The 15147-nt window shown below is 46.3% G+C and overlaps 1 protein-coding gene across 1 annotated transcript; it reads right to left on the bottom strand.

Annotated features, from left to right (window-relative positions):
• Window positions 1-216: 216 nt before the first annotated feature.
• LOC141730014 (olfactory receptor 14A16-like) lies at window positions 217-2112 on the bottom strand. Its single transcript, XM_074546655.1, has 2 exons — window positions 1980-2112; window positions 217-1175 (listed from the first exon to the last, which is right to left on the bottom strand). The coding sequence occupies exon 2, from the start codon at window positions 1150-1152 to the stop codon at window positions 217-219; it is 936 nt and encodes a 311-aa protein (XP_074402756.1). The 5' UTR covers window positions 1153-1175; window positions 1980-2112.
• Between the last annotated feature and the right edge of the window lie 13035 nt (window positions 2113-15147).

Genomic DNA, 15147 nt, shown 5'->3' with positions numbered 1-15147 from the left:
TCCTTGAAGTCACTGAGAGCACAGCCCCTTGTTGACACACTTTGTGGCCACAGGGAAGGTGGAGAGAAACAAAATGAGAAATTGTACAAACAATGACATTTCTCTGTAGATAATATGAAAAACCAAAATAAGGGATAAAATACTCCACAACCAAACCAACAAGAAGTATCAAGGATGAGTTTTATTAAAAGTCATTTGCAGAAATTTTCCAGCAGTTTAATGTTTCTGATACCATCCAGTCATCAGTCTCCACACTGCAGCCTTGAGCTCCGGGTTCCTCAGGCTGTAGATGAGGGGGTTCAGGGCTGGTGGCACCACTGAGTACAGAATTGATAGGGCCAGATCCAGGGATGGGGAGGAGATGGAGGGGGGCTTCAAGTAGGTAAATGTGCCAGTACTGACAAACAGAGAGACAACGGACAAGTGAGGGAGGCAGGTGGAAAAGGCTTTGTGCCGTCCCTGCTCAGAGGGGATCCTCAGCACAGCCCTGAAGATCTGCACATAGGAGAAAACAATGAACACAAAACAACCAAAACCTAAACAGGCACTGACAGCAATGAGCCCAAGTTCCCTGAGGAAGTTGGAGTGTGAGCAGGAGAGCTTGAGGATCTGTGGGATTTCACAGAAGAACTGGCCCAGGACATTGCCCTGGCACAGGGACAGGGAAAATGTATTGGCTGTGTGCAGCAGAGCATTGAGAAAGCCACTGGCCCAGGCAGCTGCTGCCATGTGGGCACAAGCTCTGCTGCCCAGGAGGGTCCCGTAGTGCAGGGGTTTGCAGATGGACACATAGCGGTCGTAGCACATGACAGTCAGGAGGGAAAACTCTGCTGAGATGAAGAACATAAAGAAAAAGAGCTGTGCAGCACATCCAGTGTAGGAGATGTCCCTGGTGTCCCAGAGGGAATTGTGCATGGCTTTGGGGACAGTGGTGCAGATGGAGCCCAGGTCGCTGAGGGCCAGGTTGAGCAGGAAGAAGAACATGGGCGTGTGCAGGTGGTGGCCGCAGGCTACGGCGCTGATGATGAGGCCGTTGCCCAGGAGGGCAGCCAGGGAGATGCCCAGCAAGAGGCAGAAGTGCAGGAGCTGCAGCTGCCGCGTGTCTGCCAATGCCAGCAGGAGGAAGTGCCTGATGGAGCTGCTGTTGGACATTTGCACTTCCTTGGAACGCAGATCTGGAAAAACAGAAATCATGGAATAGTTGGGTTTGGAGAGGACTTTAAATATCCCAGCACAGCCTGAGGGCACGTACCTGTCTCTGCCTGCCCAGGGCTCTGCTGCCTGGAGCTGTCCCTGCCAGCAGCTGCTTCCCAGTGCCCAGGGCTGGGCCCTGCCAGTACTGCCAGAGCCCAGCCCAGCCCTGGGGCTCAGCTCTGCCCTGCAGACACTCCCAGCTCAGGCACTGCCCAGGGGCAGCTCTGGCTCTGCAGGCTCTGATGGCAACGTCAGAGCAACCCTGAGGAGGCTGGAAAAGTGACACTGATGCTCTCTCTAAGAGCCGTGATTCCTGTGCTGATTTATGTCACTGATTGTTGCATTCAGATCTGAGAGAAAATTATTTTCCTCAGCCTGAACTGAGAGATGGATATCTATGTGCAATTTCCCATCCAGGCAGCCCAGAGCAGTCAAATAAAAAAGGAGTATTACCCCTTTCATGCAGTCCCTGCTTTCCTGTGCTCCCTGCATAATCTACTTGGAAATGTTCTGCAGCTAAATGCCATGCTGGGAGCAGTCCTGAACAATGCAGAATCCTCACCACAAAAGGAGAACACTTCCAAGCCTTACCAGCTGTCTCCTCCCACCCAGATCTTGTCCCCCAGTGCTGGGAGCAGCTGCCAGGGCTGGCTGAGAGCTGTCCCTGGCAGGCAGCAGAGTCCCTACCCCAGCACAGCGCCCTGGGCTGTAGGACCCTGCTCTGCACGACAGCCCTGGGCACCCCTGGCTGCTCTGCACAAGAGAAAATCAGAGAATGTACTCACAGAGTCTGTAGGCACTGGGATGTTCCAGCTTTAGGAGATGGCTCCTGGAGCTGCAGCTGCATTGTCCTGCAGCCAGAGGTTCCTGTGCCAAGGGCTGGCAGTGATTCTGCCCCAGGCACTTCTCAGCCCCTTCCCAGCCCTGACTGATTGAAGATCTCTGCGCCTCTGTGCTGTGCCCGAGGTGGCTGCAGACAGTGCCCCAGCCCTGCTGAGGTGGAGAAAAGCTGCTCATCAAGAGAAATGTGCTTTTGAAGCTCTTCTTGGTTACCAGGAGCTGCCTCTGTGCCAGGAGCCCAGCCCAGCTCAGCAGCACAGACACAGCACAAGGACTTTAATGAGCCTCTGGGGCTTTGTGCTCAGGGCCTGAACATCAGTCCCTGAGAGGGAGCTGAAGAAACCTCTCCAGAACTCCAAGTCAGAATCCAGCTCCAAACTTTCTTGAAGTTTTAATGGGTCCCACTGAGGGACGCAGCTGAGAAAGTGTCCCCAGGCCCCAGGCAGAGCAGAGAACTGGAGGCAGTGATGACAGGTGGGGACAAAGAGAAGCCAAGTCTTGGTGTCCTGGGGCACAGCAGGGTCTGTGCCACCAAGGGCTGTGAGGAGACACCTTGTCCTGAGGCCCTGGGGCCTCCTGGCATAGCCCCAGCCAGGCTGGGCACTGTCAGCCCCTTGTCCTGCCCTCAGCATCCCCCCCTAGCCCACATCCCAGTGGCCTCAAGGATCTGCTGGAAGGAGTCCCTGGGGAGCCTTGCTCAGGAATGGCCCTGGGGGCTCCTTCATGCTCCCAGAGACTGCAGGTTTTTCAAAGGACTTTGGGTTTTGCTTTTGCCTTGGAGTCTCTGAGAGGTTTGTTCAATCATGGCCTCCAGTTATCTGCTGTAATGAGCCCCTGGAGAGGCTTTATCAGTAACAACACTCAGTGGGGCTCATTAATGCTTCAAGGTACTTCAGTTATTTTAAGGTTCTTGGTATTTCCCTTTTGGTACAGACTCTGTGAGAGGTTTGTGCAATCATGGCCCCAATTATTTGCTTTAACGAGTCCCTTGAGAGCTTTGTACTGACACTCAGTGGGGCTCATTAATGCCTTGAGATACTCAAGGTTTTTAAGGTACTTTATGGATTTAAGAATACTTTTAGGTACTTTAAAGAATTTTCCTTCCCAAACTGAGTCTCTGAGAGGTTTTTGTGCCATCCTGGCCTCCACCTCTGTCCTCTAAGGAGTCCATGACAATCCTGTGTTGAGTAGCTTCCCCCTTGCTGTTTTACAACAACGATGGAACTGAAAGAATTTGTAAGACTTTCTAAGAGCATCCAAACAAACATGGGACAATTAAAAATACAACAACAACTAAGACCCCATTTTACCTAGACATCATTCAACCCTCTAATTCCTAGGATTGGAAGTGTTTTTTGAACCAGTCTTTTTTTCCATGTGAAGCTTCTTGAAGCTTTATTCCTTCAGTACCTGAATGCTCTTGTGAATTGACTGGCTGTGGCTGGAAAGGTTCATGCAACACATGCCCTCAGAGTCTAAACTGCCATGCCCATGTGCCCAGATTAAAAAATCTAACACTGTTCTGCAAGGTGGCCTGTCTGATGGTCTCTATGTCTGAGAGCAGGCCACTCAATGTGAGTGAGGTAGCATTGGTTTGCATACTTAACAGGCACCCAAGATGGTCGAATTGTCCTAAAGCTTTAGCTGCGGCCACGCCAGGTAGTCCAAATTGGGGGTGCTACCATCTGATACCTGGATTAAAGATTGCAAAGCCATCTCTTTGGTATCATCCAATACTTCTCTTGGGATGCCTGCTGCTTGATCATCTGGTAGGCTGTGTTGTCTTTCTGCAGTTAAATGGTTGATTGTCAATTCCACCCTTGCCTCATCAATAGCATAGTCTGCTATTAATTGATTTAGTAAACACTTCCATCCCCCTTCCCACAGGGTGTGTTCTGTAGGTGACACCAACATGGTCATAATACATTTTAAATCATATGAAGTTAAGACATGTGCTGTAAACATGGCCCTCATTATGCCATTAAAACAAGTAAGTCCTTCCTTCGGTCTTTTACTGCCCTACATAGATCCTTGATTTCCTTGTAAACCAATGGCTGATACCTGGGATTCTGCCCCCTTCTTTCATAACATACAGGGGCCACAAAGATTTTCGAGACTATTTGCCATTCTCCTTCCTTAACTGCTTCTTTCCAGATCCTTTCCTAGGGATCTTCTGGGGTTGAGGGGCGAGGTGGCTCTGGGGAATCCAAACTGTCTTCTGGGGAGGAAGAATAACTTGGAGCAGAAACATTAGGATTAGAAATAATATGACAGTTGGACTTAGTATCTTTGACCATGGGGGCTATATTGTTGCCGGAGGGTGAGGCAAAGGGCACAGCCATTTTGTCAGGTGTTGGGGAGGAAGGGCCTTGATTTAGGATGGTGGACTTCCAGGGTGGTGTTCTGGAGGCATGGCCCGGGGTGAAGGTGGAATGGTTGACAGTGGGGGCATGACCTGCTGTTGTGAGGGTGGATTCTGGAGCTTCATTCAGGGCTGAAGAGAAGATTCTGGTAGCAGGAAGTGGAGGAGTCAAGATGGAGGGAGGATGGTTGGGCTCCTGAGCCACATTCAGGCTCCTTCCATCTTGAGTCTCCAGGGCATGATGCTCCAAGGTCGCGCGGCCATTGCCATCTTGGACCATCGTTGAATGTCTGAGAAAGGCAGGTTTGAGGGCAGGTCCTGAGTTAGGAGTGACCAATGGATTGAGTTTTAAACACAGTGCTTGCTGGTGAAGGGTCTCAAGGGTGGTATGGAAGATGGGGAGCATGTGGGGTGCAACGGGGCCCCTTTTGATCAAAAGGTTATACTATTTAACTCCCACTGAGTCCCAAAATTAAGTGGTATGGATTTCATCAGCAGAGGCATCTGGAAAATTTTTAATGATCAACCTCATGATTGATTTTAATTCATTCTTTGAAAATATTATGTCATGATCAGTGAGAATTAAAGCATCCATATATGCTCCTTTCTACTTTGGACATCTGGCTGCCCATTTTTCTCTTTTTCTGCCTTATGGGGAAGAGCCACCGGAACACCCCAAGTCAATTATGGGACTTGGATGAATATTGTAAAAATACAGTGGCAAAATGAGCAATAAATGTCTTGCATTTCCCCAAACCCCCCTGCAATCCTATGCAGATGAAGCCATCATTTTCCTGCCGATCCTGGCCAAGGTCCCTTGAAGCAAGGATGAATCCACCAGGCCCGGCACAATCCAAAATCTCAGGGAGTGCTGGCCTATCTTATCAGCTAACCTCATCTGACGTGACTGACACAGGGATCCCTGAATGTCATGGTCCCTGTTTGGGCACCAAAAGTCACATTTGAAGTGGGCTGCAAAAAAACCTCTCTGGTTCCCTGACTTCAGGGCGAGGGTGGCAAAAATGAAAAGGAGCAGGATCGATGGAGTCGTTTAAGAGGAACTTTAACAACAGGGTGAAAAACAATAAACATGGAGAAGTCGAGCACAGTATGAGGGGCAGGATCTCAAGACCGGAGACAAAGGGGAAGCAACAAAATAGACACTTGGGGGTAGAATACTCTAGAACAATAACCCTGTAGGGGAAACATGTAGCCAATAGGGGAGTAGAACTTGGACAAGATAGCACAGCAACACTAAAGGCTTATGGAGGAACTCTCAAGCTCACCCTAAGTTAAACAAATTTTTCCCAGGGCTCAAAACTTCTGCCCAAATCTTTTGGGGTAAAATCTGGCTGACTCTGAGTTACAGCCAGGCTAACTACTGCACTGCTACTTTGCACTGGCCCCTTGGGACCATGCAGCCCAACAGAGCCACAGTGGTGTCCTTGGTTCCACAAGGCTCCACAGTGTCACAATGGTGCCTTGGATCCATGGTGCTCTGCAGTGTCACAATGGCCCCTTCATTTCACAAGGCTTCCAAATGTCACATTGGTCTCCATAGGAAGGAAGCCACGGAGCCCCCATGCTTCAGGAGTTGATGAACAGCAACCACCAGAGGCAAGGCAAGCCTGACCTGTCTGTCCTGGAAGGTTTGGATGGAGCAACTCTTGGACATTTGAAATTATGAATGCAGTGTCCTAATTTAAAACATTTGTGCCTGGAGAAGAGAGATGGAGTTTTTTCATGAACACAAATGCACAGATCCCTTTCCAGTGTTTGGAAAATAGGTGAGTGCTACCATTTAGGAGTTAAAGATCAGCCAGACTTGTCTGTCCTGGCAACTTTTGTCTGCGAGCAATCTTTTATTACATAAAAATTTGGAGGTGGAATCCTAATTTTGGCCATGGATTCCTGGAAAAAATGGATATTTCTTTTCCATGAAAAGAAGACCCCAGAGCCCCAGTGTTTCAGGGGCAGATGGAAGTGGCCTTCCACATTCCATGGTCAGCCAGACTTGTCAGGTGACCGCTGGGAGGCCATGGCAGCTACACCTATTTCATGTTCCTTTGGTTCCACGGGGCCCTGCAGTGTCACAATGGCTCCTTGCTTCCATGAGGTCTTGCAGTGCCACAATGGTTCTCTTGCTTCCATGAGGCCTTCAGGTGTCATGGCCCCTTGACAACACAAATCCTTTAGGATCTTATTGGTCTCCATGGTTCCACAAGGCCCGACAGTGACATAACGGTCTATTGGTTCCATGAAGCCTCGCTGTGTCCAATGGCCCCTAGGTTCCACTACTTGGAAGCAAGTAGTGCAACAATGAGTCTTTTGGTTCCTTAAGTTCCCATAGTGTCACAATGGCCCCTTCCTTCCATGAGGGCCTCCAGAGTCACAATGATCTCCATGGATCCATGGTGCCCCTCACGATCACAATGACCCTTTGGCTCCACGAGGCCCTGAAATGCAACAATGGCCTCATGGTTCCACAAAGCTCTGCTTCTTCACACTTGCCCTTTGGGACCATGCTGCCCAACAGGGCCACAATTTGTCCTTGGTTCCACGAGGCCCCACAGTGTCACAGTGGCCCCTTTGATCCATGGTACTCTGCAGGGTCACAAAGTTCCCCTTGGTTCCACAAGTTCCTAAAGTATAACAGGTTCCACAAAGGCCTGCAGTGTTACCATGGCCCACTGGTTTCAAATCTTCCACTGTGTCACAATGGTCTCCATAGGAAGGAAACAACCAAGCCCTAGTGGCGCAGGAGCAGATGAGAGGCAGTCACCAGAGGCCAAGGCTACCCAGACTTGACTAGTACGAGCAGATTTTGTCTGGGAGTAACCCTTGGATATAGAAAAATTTAGATGCAGAATCCCAGTTTTGGCCATGGGTGCCTAGACAAGAAAGACACTTCTTTCCCATAGGAATAAAAGCTCAGAGCCCCAGTGTTTCATGGTCAGATGAGAAGGGCCCTTGACATGTCAAATTCAGTGGGACCTGTCAGACAGCCCCCAGGAGTCCAAACCAGGCAGACCTGTTCCATGTTCCATTGACTTCATGGGTCCTAACACTGTCACAATGGTCCCCTTGATTCCATGAGGTCTGGCAATGTCACAATTGCTTCTTGGTTTCATCAGTCCCATCAGAGTCACAAGGGTCCATTAGCCCCACTGTTTTGCGGAGAAAAGAAGAAACCTCACAACTTTGTAAAAGTTGTAAAGCTCGGTATGCTTTTATTACGACGCGCGCCAGACGCAAGCCTCCCCAAAAGGGCATGCGTACCCCTGAAGATTTCAGACCTCCTTTTATCCCCCTTCCAAATGCATATGCATACAGTTTCACAATAAGTTCATACATATTCATCTTGCATGACACTTAGCACCAGTTCTTCTTTATCAAAGGAATTTCTAGGTCGGGGCAAATTGACCTCGTGGTCTTTTCTGTTTTTCTTTCTCTGTCTCTTTGTTGTCTCGGCATGCGAATTTTCCTTCAGCTTTGGCTGTTTGACTTTTCACCATTGTCAGACACTTCACCTAATTCAGGACGGATCCCTACTCTGTCTCATTCCCCCCTTTCCTAGAAAATAAGTAAATTCTTTTACTTAATGAAAACTCTCATGACAATAAGTGTCTTTTAATGCTTCACTATGTACGTTTGATAAAGAGGTTAGTACAGCCATTCGTTGTAGTATTCTCCAGTTCCAAATTAACAATGTAATAGATAATCCTAAGCTTATCCCAACTAATATTAGTAAAACTAGAATAGGGTGGCACAACATTAAAGATTCCATTTGCAGTTGGTGACCACCCAAAGATCACATCTCACCAGTGATGATCTATATTTAATTTTATTCTTTGTAGAACTCTGGTTATCTCCTTTGTATCATGTTGGACAGTAATTAAGGTTTTCTTTCCACTTTCTTGGATTCCTTTCAAGACTTCTAATAGGTCTTGGTGCTTAATTAATTGCTTTACCAATGTAAGGTTCGCCCCAATAGGGGTAGGTGGTAGTCTGTGATACACTGTGTAATTGGCTGTAATCAGCTGGTGGGATGTTACTGGTACCAAATACCAAAAATCACACCCAATAATCTTAACAAAATTACAAATACAGAGATTAGAATGGTTTCCACTAGACAGAATAACATCATTGCTATCAATTTGTACAGCAGCATAAGCAGTTCTCAAACATACACCCTTTTCCAGTATATACGAGCACAGTTTTCTGGTCAGTGACCGGATGAATTTAAAAGTGGCAAATACCCTGTTCAGTGTCCAAACACATCCTGGGCATTAGCAGTATTGCTTTCACAAATGAATCTCATTTGTTCTCTAGTAATGCAGGATTCTAAGTTTACTGTCTGCCACTTTTCATTCATCTTTTCGTGCCCACATTCTATGTTCTGAAGGATAGAGTATTGTTTCTTCATGGTTTAATCTTAGGGCAATGATGGGATGGATAACATAAACAGTTGCATTACGTATGGTAAGCACAAAGGCAGTGGCCACAGCCACATTAGAAACAGGATCATAGGTGAAATTCACCATAGTCCACCAGGATTGAAACTTCCTTTCAAAATCAATTGCATTATCCCACTCAATTTTCCGAATTTCAGCTGGAAAATTACCTTCACCCCTTTCCTATATGATCAGAGCTGCTGTTGCTTGTATCCATAACTGTGCCTGTATACAACTGAAAGCTAAAGACACATTATCTTGAACTATACTAAGTGCTTCTACTATCAATTTGTGGTCTTGGTCCCCGGCCTCTTCATACTTCTTTACTTTGGCAGTACTTTTGAAATCTGTCACTGGCTAGTTCCTAATGCCAATAGAGATTACTATAAAGGCTGCTTCAATTTTGTTAGGCTACCTGCTGCAGCAGCCAGTTTATTCATCAGTATTTCTGAATCAATTCAATTTAAAACTCCTGATCTTGTCCCTAATATGCCAGTTAGATGTTTGTTATGGGGAACAGGAACTGCTTTCTGTCCATGATCATCCCTCCCTGCCAGAGGGATGTGCTGGGCTCACACTGCAAATTCAGACACACTTCACAAGTGTATCTGACAGAGGTTTAGGTCATACTTGAGGCAGATGTTTGTTCTGAAATGTAGAGACCTCAGGGAATCTAACCTCTCCCTCTCCCTCCAAAGCACCTGATTTCTCAGATGTGTGGCAAGCAGGAATGTCTCTCCTGGTCTACAAAACCTCACCCACCTTGCCCCTAGCTAAAATCAAGCTGTGGACTGTGTTCAGGGCAGAAGATAATGGAGGGGAAATCTTGAGAGAAAAGCCTAAATTCATTGCAGTGCCTCAGAACAAACTGGGATCAGGTTTCTGCTACTTGAAACACTCAGCACAAAAGTGATCCTCAAAATCCTACAGCCTGCTGCTGAGCTCTGAGAGGGTCTCTCTCTCTACTTCTTTTAAGCAGAATCTAACTGCCTCAGACTGGGACAATCACTGATCCAAATCTCAGTAGGAAAAGGGACAGCTATAAATAAAGAAAATCACCTTCCTTGCTTGGGTTAATTTACCACCTGCAGTTCAGCACCCTTTACCAGCCATTGCCTGGGGGTTCAGCCAACCAGGTTGGAAAATGACCAAAGGAAACTGATTTCTTGGTGTCCCTGGTTCTAGGCACCAGGAGAGCTGGCTCCTTCCTTTCTTGTCTGCTCCTGAGATATGCCTGTTTTTGTGACCATGTTTCCAGCCCTCAAAGGAAGTTTTTAGGAAGGAGGAGCAGGCTGGTTGGATTTTCGAGATGTTAATTTGCATTATCCACACGTTTGAGAGACCATTCTGGATTGAATAATAGCTGTTGTTCAGTCACATTCTTTACTACGTTAGGTTCAAGTTTGGAGTTTGGGTAGAGTCTGAACTAGTATGGGGTGTATAAGGCCCTGCTGTGGTAAAAAGTGCAGTGTCCACTTTGAATTCAAATGAAAGTCTGACAGTAACTCTAGCTCAAAGGCAGGTCACTTCTACAGGCTGTATCAGGGTGAAATTACACCAACAGTCTGATTCACTTAGGTTATCACAGACTTCCTGGTGTTCATATACACCAGGGGAGGTTCAGACACTAATTACATCTGGTCTCTCATAAGCCATCCTATTGATGACTAAGCACTTTACTTTGATTTCTTCTCCTCAGATTCCTTGAAGTGTTCACAGTTCCCGTTCTTACTATTCTTACTCCTCACATACCTGATTCTCGTGGATTACTACAGTAGATATGTTTAAATCTTTTATCTCAGAAGGTCTTCCCATCTAGTATACTGATTAAATGCCAGGGACCAAGGCCATTCAGCATTGTTTTGGGTAGAGGTACTCTCTAGTTCTAAAACTTCAGTTATAATTCCATACAAAACAATTCTGTACACTAAAGTATGAGCTACTCCCGACCGCAATATACTCATTTTGCCCGAATAAGTTTTAGTCTCAGTTCATTGTCTCCTGGTGTCACTCCTGAAGGGGCTTCTGGGCCTTCTTCACCCGAGAGTGATGGATCCAGGCATTCTGCTCCTTGATTTTGATTGCAGTGAAGGTGGTGAGAGGTACTTGCAGTGGTCTCTCCCACTGTGGTTCCGAAGTCTTCTCTGTAAGAGACTTAACATATACATCAACCCCAGGCTATCTAACTCCCTGCTCCGAGTTCCAGCCACATGTTTCTCAATTTCTCTGAGCCATTTGCTTAATGCCACCATGTAAGTGGACATTCTGGACATTACCCTTGTATTCTATATGGTCTTCTATAAGGCATTCCAAAAGGATTCAGTTTAGTTTGAATTTGCAATAGTGCTAGTGGAAGAGCTTCTTGCCCCAGTCTTATGATTTGCTGCTTAATCAAATGATTCATTCTCTCCCCCTGGCCACTTGATTGGGGGCGGTATGGGGTGTGAAGTTCCTAATCTATGCCCAGATGGCTTCTAATCTGTTGCACTATTTTGGAAATAAAAGGTGATTCTTTATCTGAGGATATTGTGGCTGGAACTCTGAAGCGTGGTATTATTTCTTGTAAAAATGATCTGGTCACCTCTTGAGCTTTGACAGCTCTGGTGGGGAATGTTTCTGGCCACCCTGAAAATGTATCTATTAATACCAGTAAATACTGATACCCTCCTTTCCTTGGGAGTTCTGAAAAGTTGATTTGCCACTGCTGTACAGGCCCATGGCCTCTCCCAGTCTGATCGAGTTTTGGCCCGGGGCGGGTATTTTGAGGTTAGTCTGGAGGCAAGGACCACATTATTGGCTTACCTGAGTGATAGTGGTATATAAATTCCTGACAACGATACAACGATTGTTTCAATCAGATGTGTGTTCTAGAAAGCCTGTGGGAATTACTACTTCAAAGTCAACACTTCATTTCAATGCACTCTGTATCACTAGCAGCCTTGGTCATTTCTAGAAAGGAGCCACACTCTATAAAAGGCTTTAAGTAGTTAGGCCCCAGTGTGTTTTCTAGTGCCCTTCCTTCACTAGTAACCACGAAAATGGGAAAGGATTACTAGCTCTCTTTCAATGGTAGCCCACCCCTTGCAGTTGTACGTCTCTTTTGATTAGTATTATTGTATTATGGCTTACCTTCGAGGAAAATCTGTACCTCACCCTTTGCTGCTTTCTTTGCCTCTCCATCCGCCAGCTCATTTCTTTCCTCCAATTTTAAGCTCACTCTCTGGTGTGCCTTAATATGCTTTTTCAGGTAGCTGAACTGCTTCCAGCAGCTGGATTGTCTCTTCTTTCCCTGTGAGGTCAGCAGTCCCCTCTCCTTCCAGATGGCTCCATGTGCATGCACAACTCTGAATGCCTTTTGCTGTTTCTAAGGCATGGGTCCATGCATTTATCTCAGCATCCTGTGCAGAGTTACCTGTTGGTAAGGGTCCAGACTCTATTACCTCTCTGCAGGTAGTCACTGTGAATTTTGCAATGTCGCTTTCTTGTCAGTGAACCAGGTCTCTGCATCGTCCAGAGGAGTGTCCTTTAAGTCTGGGTGGCTGGAGTAGGTAGCTTCAATGGTCTCCAGGCAATCGTGGTGTACTGCTTCTCCTTGATTCCACTGAGAAAAGAAGCTGGGTTGACAATATTAGTCACCACTATCTCTCCATCATCTTGCTCTACCATGATGGCCTGGTATTTCAGAAACCTCTCTGGTGAAAGCCAGTGGCCACCCTTTACTTCCAGTACTGCGGACACTGTGTGGGACACTAGTACAGTCATTTTTGTCCCAGGGTAAACTTGTGTGCCTCTTGAATGTTCAGCACAACTGCTGCTACAGCTCTGAGGCAACCTGGCCATCCTTCAGCTGTTGCATCTAGTTGCTTAGAGAAGTAAGCAACTGCCCTCCGGTATGGGCCCAAGTCCTGAGCCAATATTCCCAGGGCAATTCCTTGCGTGGAAAAATAGAAAGAATGCTTTACTTACATCTGGAAGTTTCAAAGCTGGAGCCGACATGAGGGGGACTCTCTAGCTGGCGAAAGGCCCGTGTGGTGTCTCTTGTCCACTGGAGATCTCAGTTCCCATTGGCAATAAGAGCATAGAGGGGTCTGATGAGCAGTCCATAATTATGAACCCACAGCTGGCACTACCCTGCCATGCCTAAGGAGTTTGGAGTTCTTTCGTTGTCTGGGGTTCAGGGTTTGGCATAGGGCTTCCCTGCCTTAAAGTCTGCTGCTCAGCACTCACTTCTTACTCCAGGTAGATTACCTTCTGTTTCACTACCTGTGCCTTTTTCTTTGAGACTCTGCATCCTTGGAGTCCTAGGAAATTAAAAGGCTTACCGTCCAGGCTTCTCTCGCTTCCCTCGTCTGACTGGCCACTAGAAGATCGTCCATGTACTGCAACAGCCTCCTTTCCTCTTGTGGAGCTTCCTGGGACTCTGGGTCTTTGCAAGCTGTTCTCCAATTGGAGTGGAGAATTTTGAAGCCTTCAGGCACATGGACTATGTGAGCTTGTGTTTGAATGCAAAAATTTTCTGGCTGGCTTTGTGGATAGGGAGGCAAAAGAAGGCATCTCTTAGGCCTAAAACAGTGAACCAGGTTAGCTCAGGTGTTAAACAAGTTAGTAAGGTCTATGGATTTGCTACCACAGGGTACAAATTCTGTGTTATCCTATTGACAGCCCTTAATCCAGTACTATCAGTTATTGGACTGATTCCTTCCTTACCTTCCTTTTGAGGGTACTACTCAGTTCTCACTGGTTGTGTTCTTTCATTAAGCTTGATGGGGGAGCATCCCATGGGGGAGCATCTTTCACTCTCCCTGGTGCAGCAGAGGCCCATACCCTTGAAAACACTTATTTACTTATTCTAATATCTCCTTACTAATGTCTTTCTTAATTTCAGTGTCTGTTAATATTAAGCCTAACATCTTTATATTATTTGCCTCCAGAGTAACCTTTCTCATTTGAGAATGTTTAGCAAATTGACCGAATTGTACAAAAGCTTTTAGGTACACATAGTACACATGTTACTTTAAAGGTTTGCAAAAGTATGCCTTCTCAGACTAGCCAGTTGTTCATTCCCCACACTACAACATAAACATTCTCCACAGGTACTAAAGCTTTATTTAAAACTGAACACATGACCCTTGTGCCGACAAAAATTCTTCCCTTTTGGGAAGGTCACCTTTACCCCTCCTCCCTTACCTTGGGAGGAAGCCTTTAACAAATCATATGTACTCATTTTGCGAACTGTGATTGCTTCGCATTTCAGCGTGATAATCCTTGCCTGATTTCATACGTTGCTATCTTATGCTGCACGCTGAACAACATGTTTGATTTGCTTTCTCTTTGCCTTGTTTTCCTTTTCAAGGGCCAAGACCAGAGAGCGGTCTGATCTCACAGTCTCTTTGTCATTCTGGGTGATTTCTTAAAACAAAAGACATTTCAGCATACAAAAACTATTCCATTTATCTTCCTATTATAAAACAGTACTAACAGCAATGAAGCACTATAAATCTTTTTATTTTCTGAGCTGCTCTTACTGGCAACCTCCTCCCAGTGAGCCCCTCCCAAAAGGGGCTAATTTAGGAACCTGTTTGCTCTGGTCAGTTCTCATTATTTATTTCTCCTTGCCCTATCTCGCTTCCATTCAAACCTTTTTACAGACCTTCACAGTAGTTTCTCAGTTTTCCTCCTATACACACAGCTCCAGGTGGCAGGTATCAGATGTGATTCTCACACACAAGCTCTAAGACCTTAGGTTCTTAATCCGCTTGACCAGAAACCTCTAATTTACACTCGGGGCGTGTACCCTGACACCTATTGGAACAGCAAAACAGCAATATCAGTGTTTCTCATAAACACCGCACTGCAATAATACTTGCACATCCAGCTTTTGCCCACAGGCCATTACCATGTTCCCTGGGGAGACAGGGCAGCCAGAGCTGTCCCTGTGCCCAGGGCACAGCCACTGTCACCTCACACAGCGTGCCAGCCTCTTGATGTACCAAAGGCTCCCCGAAATTGCTCACAAAGGCAGGCTATTCTGTTTGTTACAGAGAACTTTAAATCCTTTCAGCGGATTGTTTCCAGTAAAGACTTACTGCAGTACCAACCGAAGTCTCATAAATCTCATAAGTCTCATTAACTAATTCATCTCATTCATCTCTTCTATATAAACTCTGTTTTACAAAAGATCAGTCTTTTCTAGTTCTCTTCTTGCACAATCTAATTAAGCACTGTGTCTACTTACACTTGTTTGCTGCTTTGTAAAAAGGCTGTGCTAGTCACAGCTGAAACTCTGATATGCCCACA

The sequence above is a fragment of the Zonotrichia albicollis genome, chromosome 9, assembly GCF_047830755.1.
Source record: "Zonotrichia albicollis isolate bZonAlb1 chromosome 9, bZonAlb1.hap1, whole genome shotgun sequence".
Taxonomy (NCBI): Eukaryota; Metazoa; Chordata; class Aves; order Passeriformes; family Passerellidae; genus Zonotrichia; species Zonotrichia albicollis.
Note: the sequence above shows the minus strand (reverse complement) of the source record. Positions and strands in the feature narration are given on the sequence as shown.

Bases quoted from the DNA above. Each gene is read 5' to 3' on its own strand.
- LOC141730014 (XM_074546655.1), bottom strand. From the start codon at position 1,152: ATGTCCAACAGCAGCTCCATCAGGCACTTCCTCCTGCTGGCATTGGCA.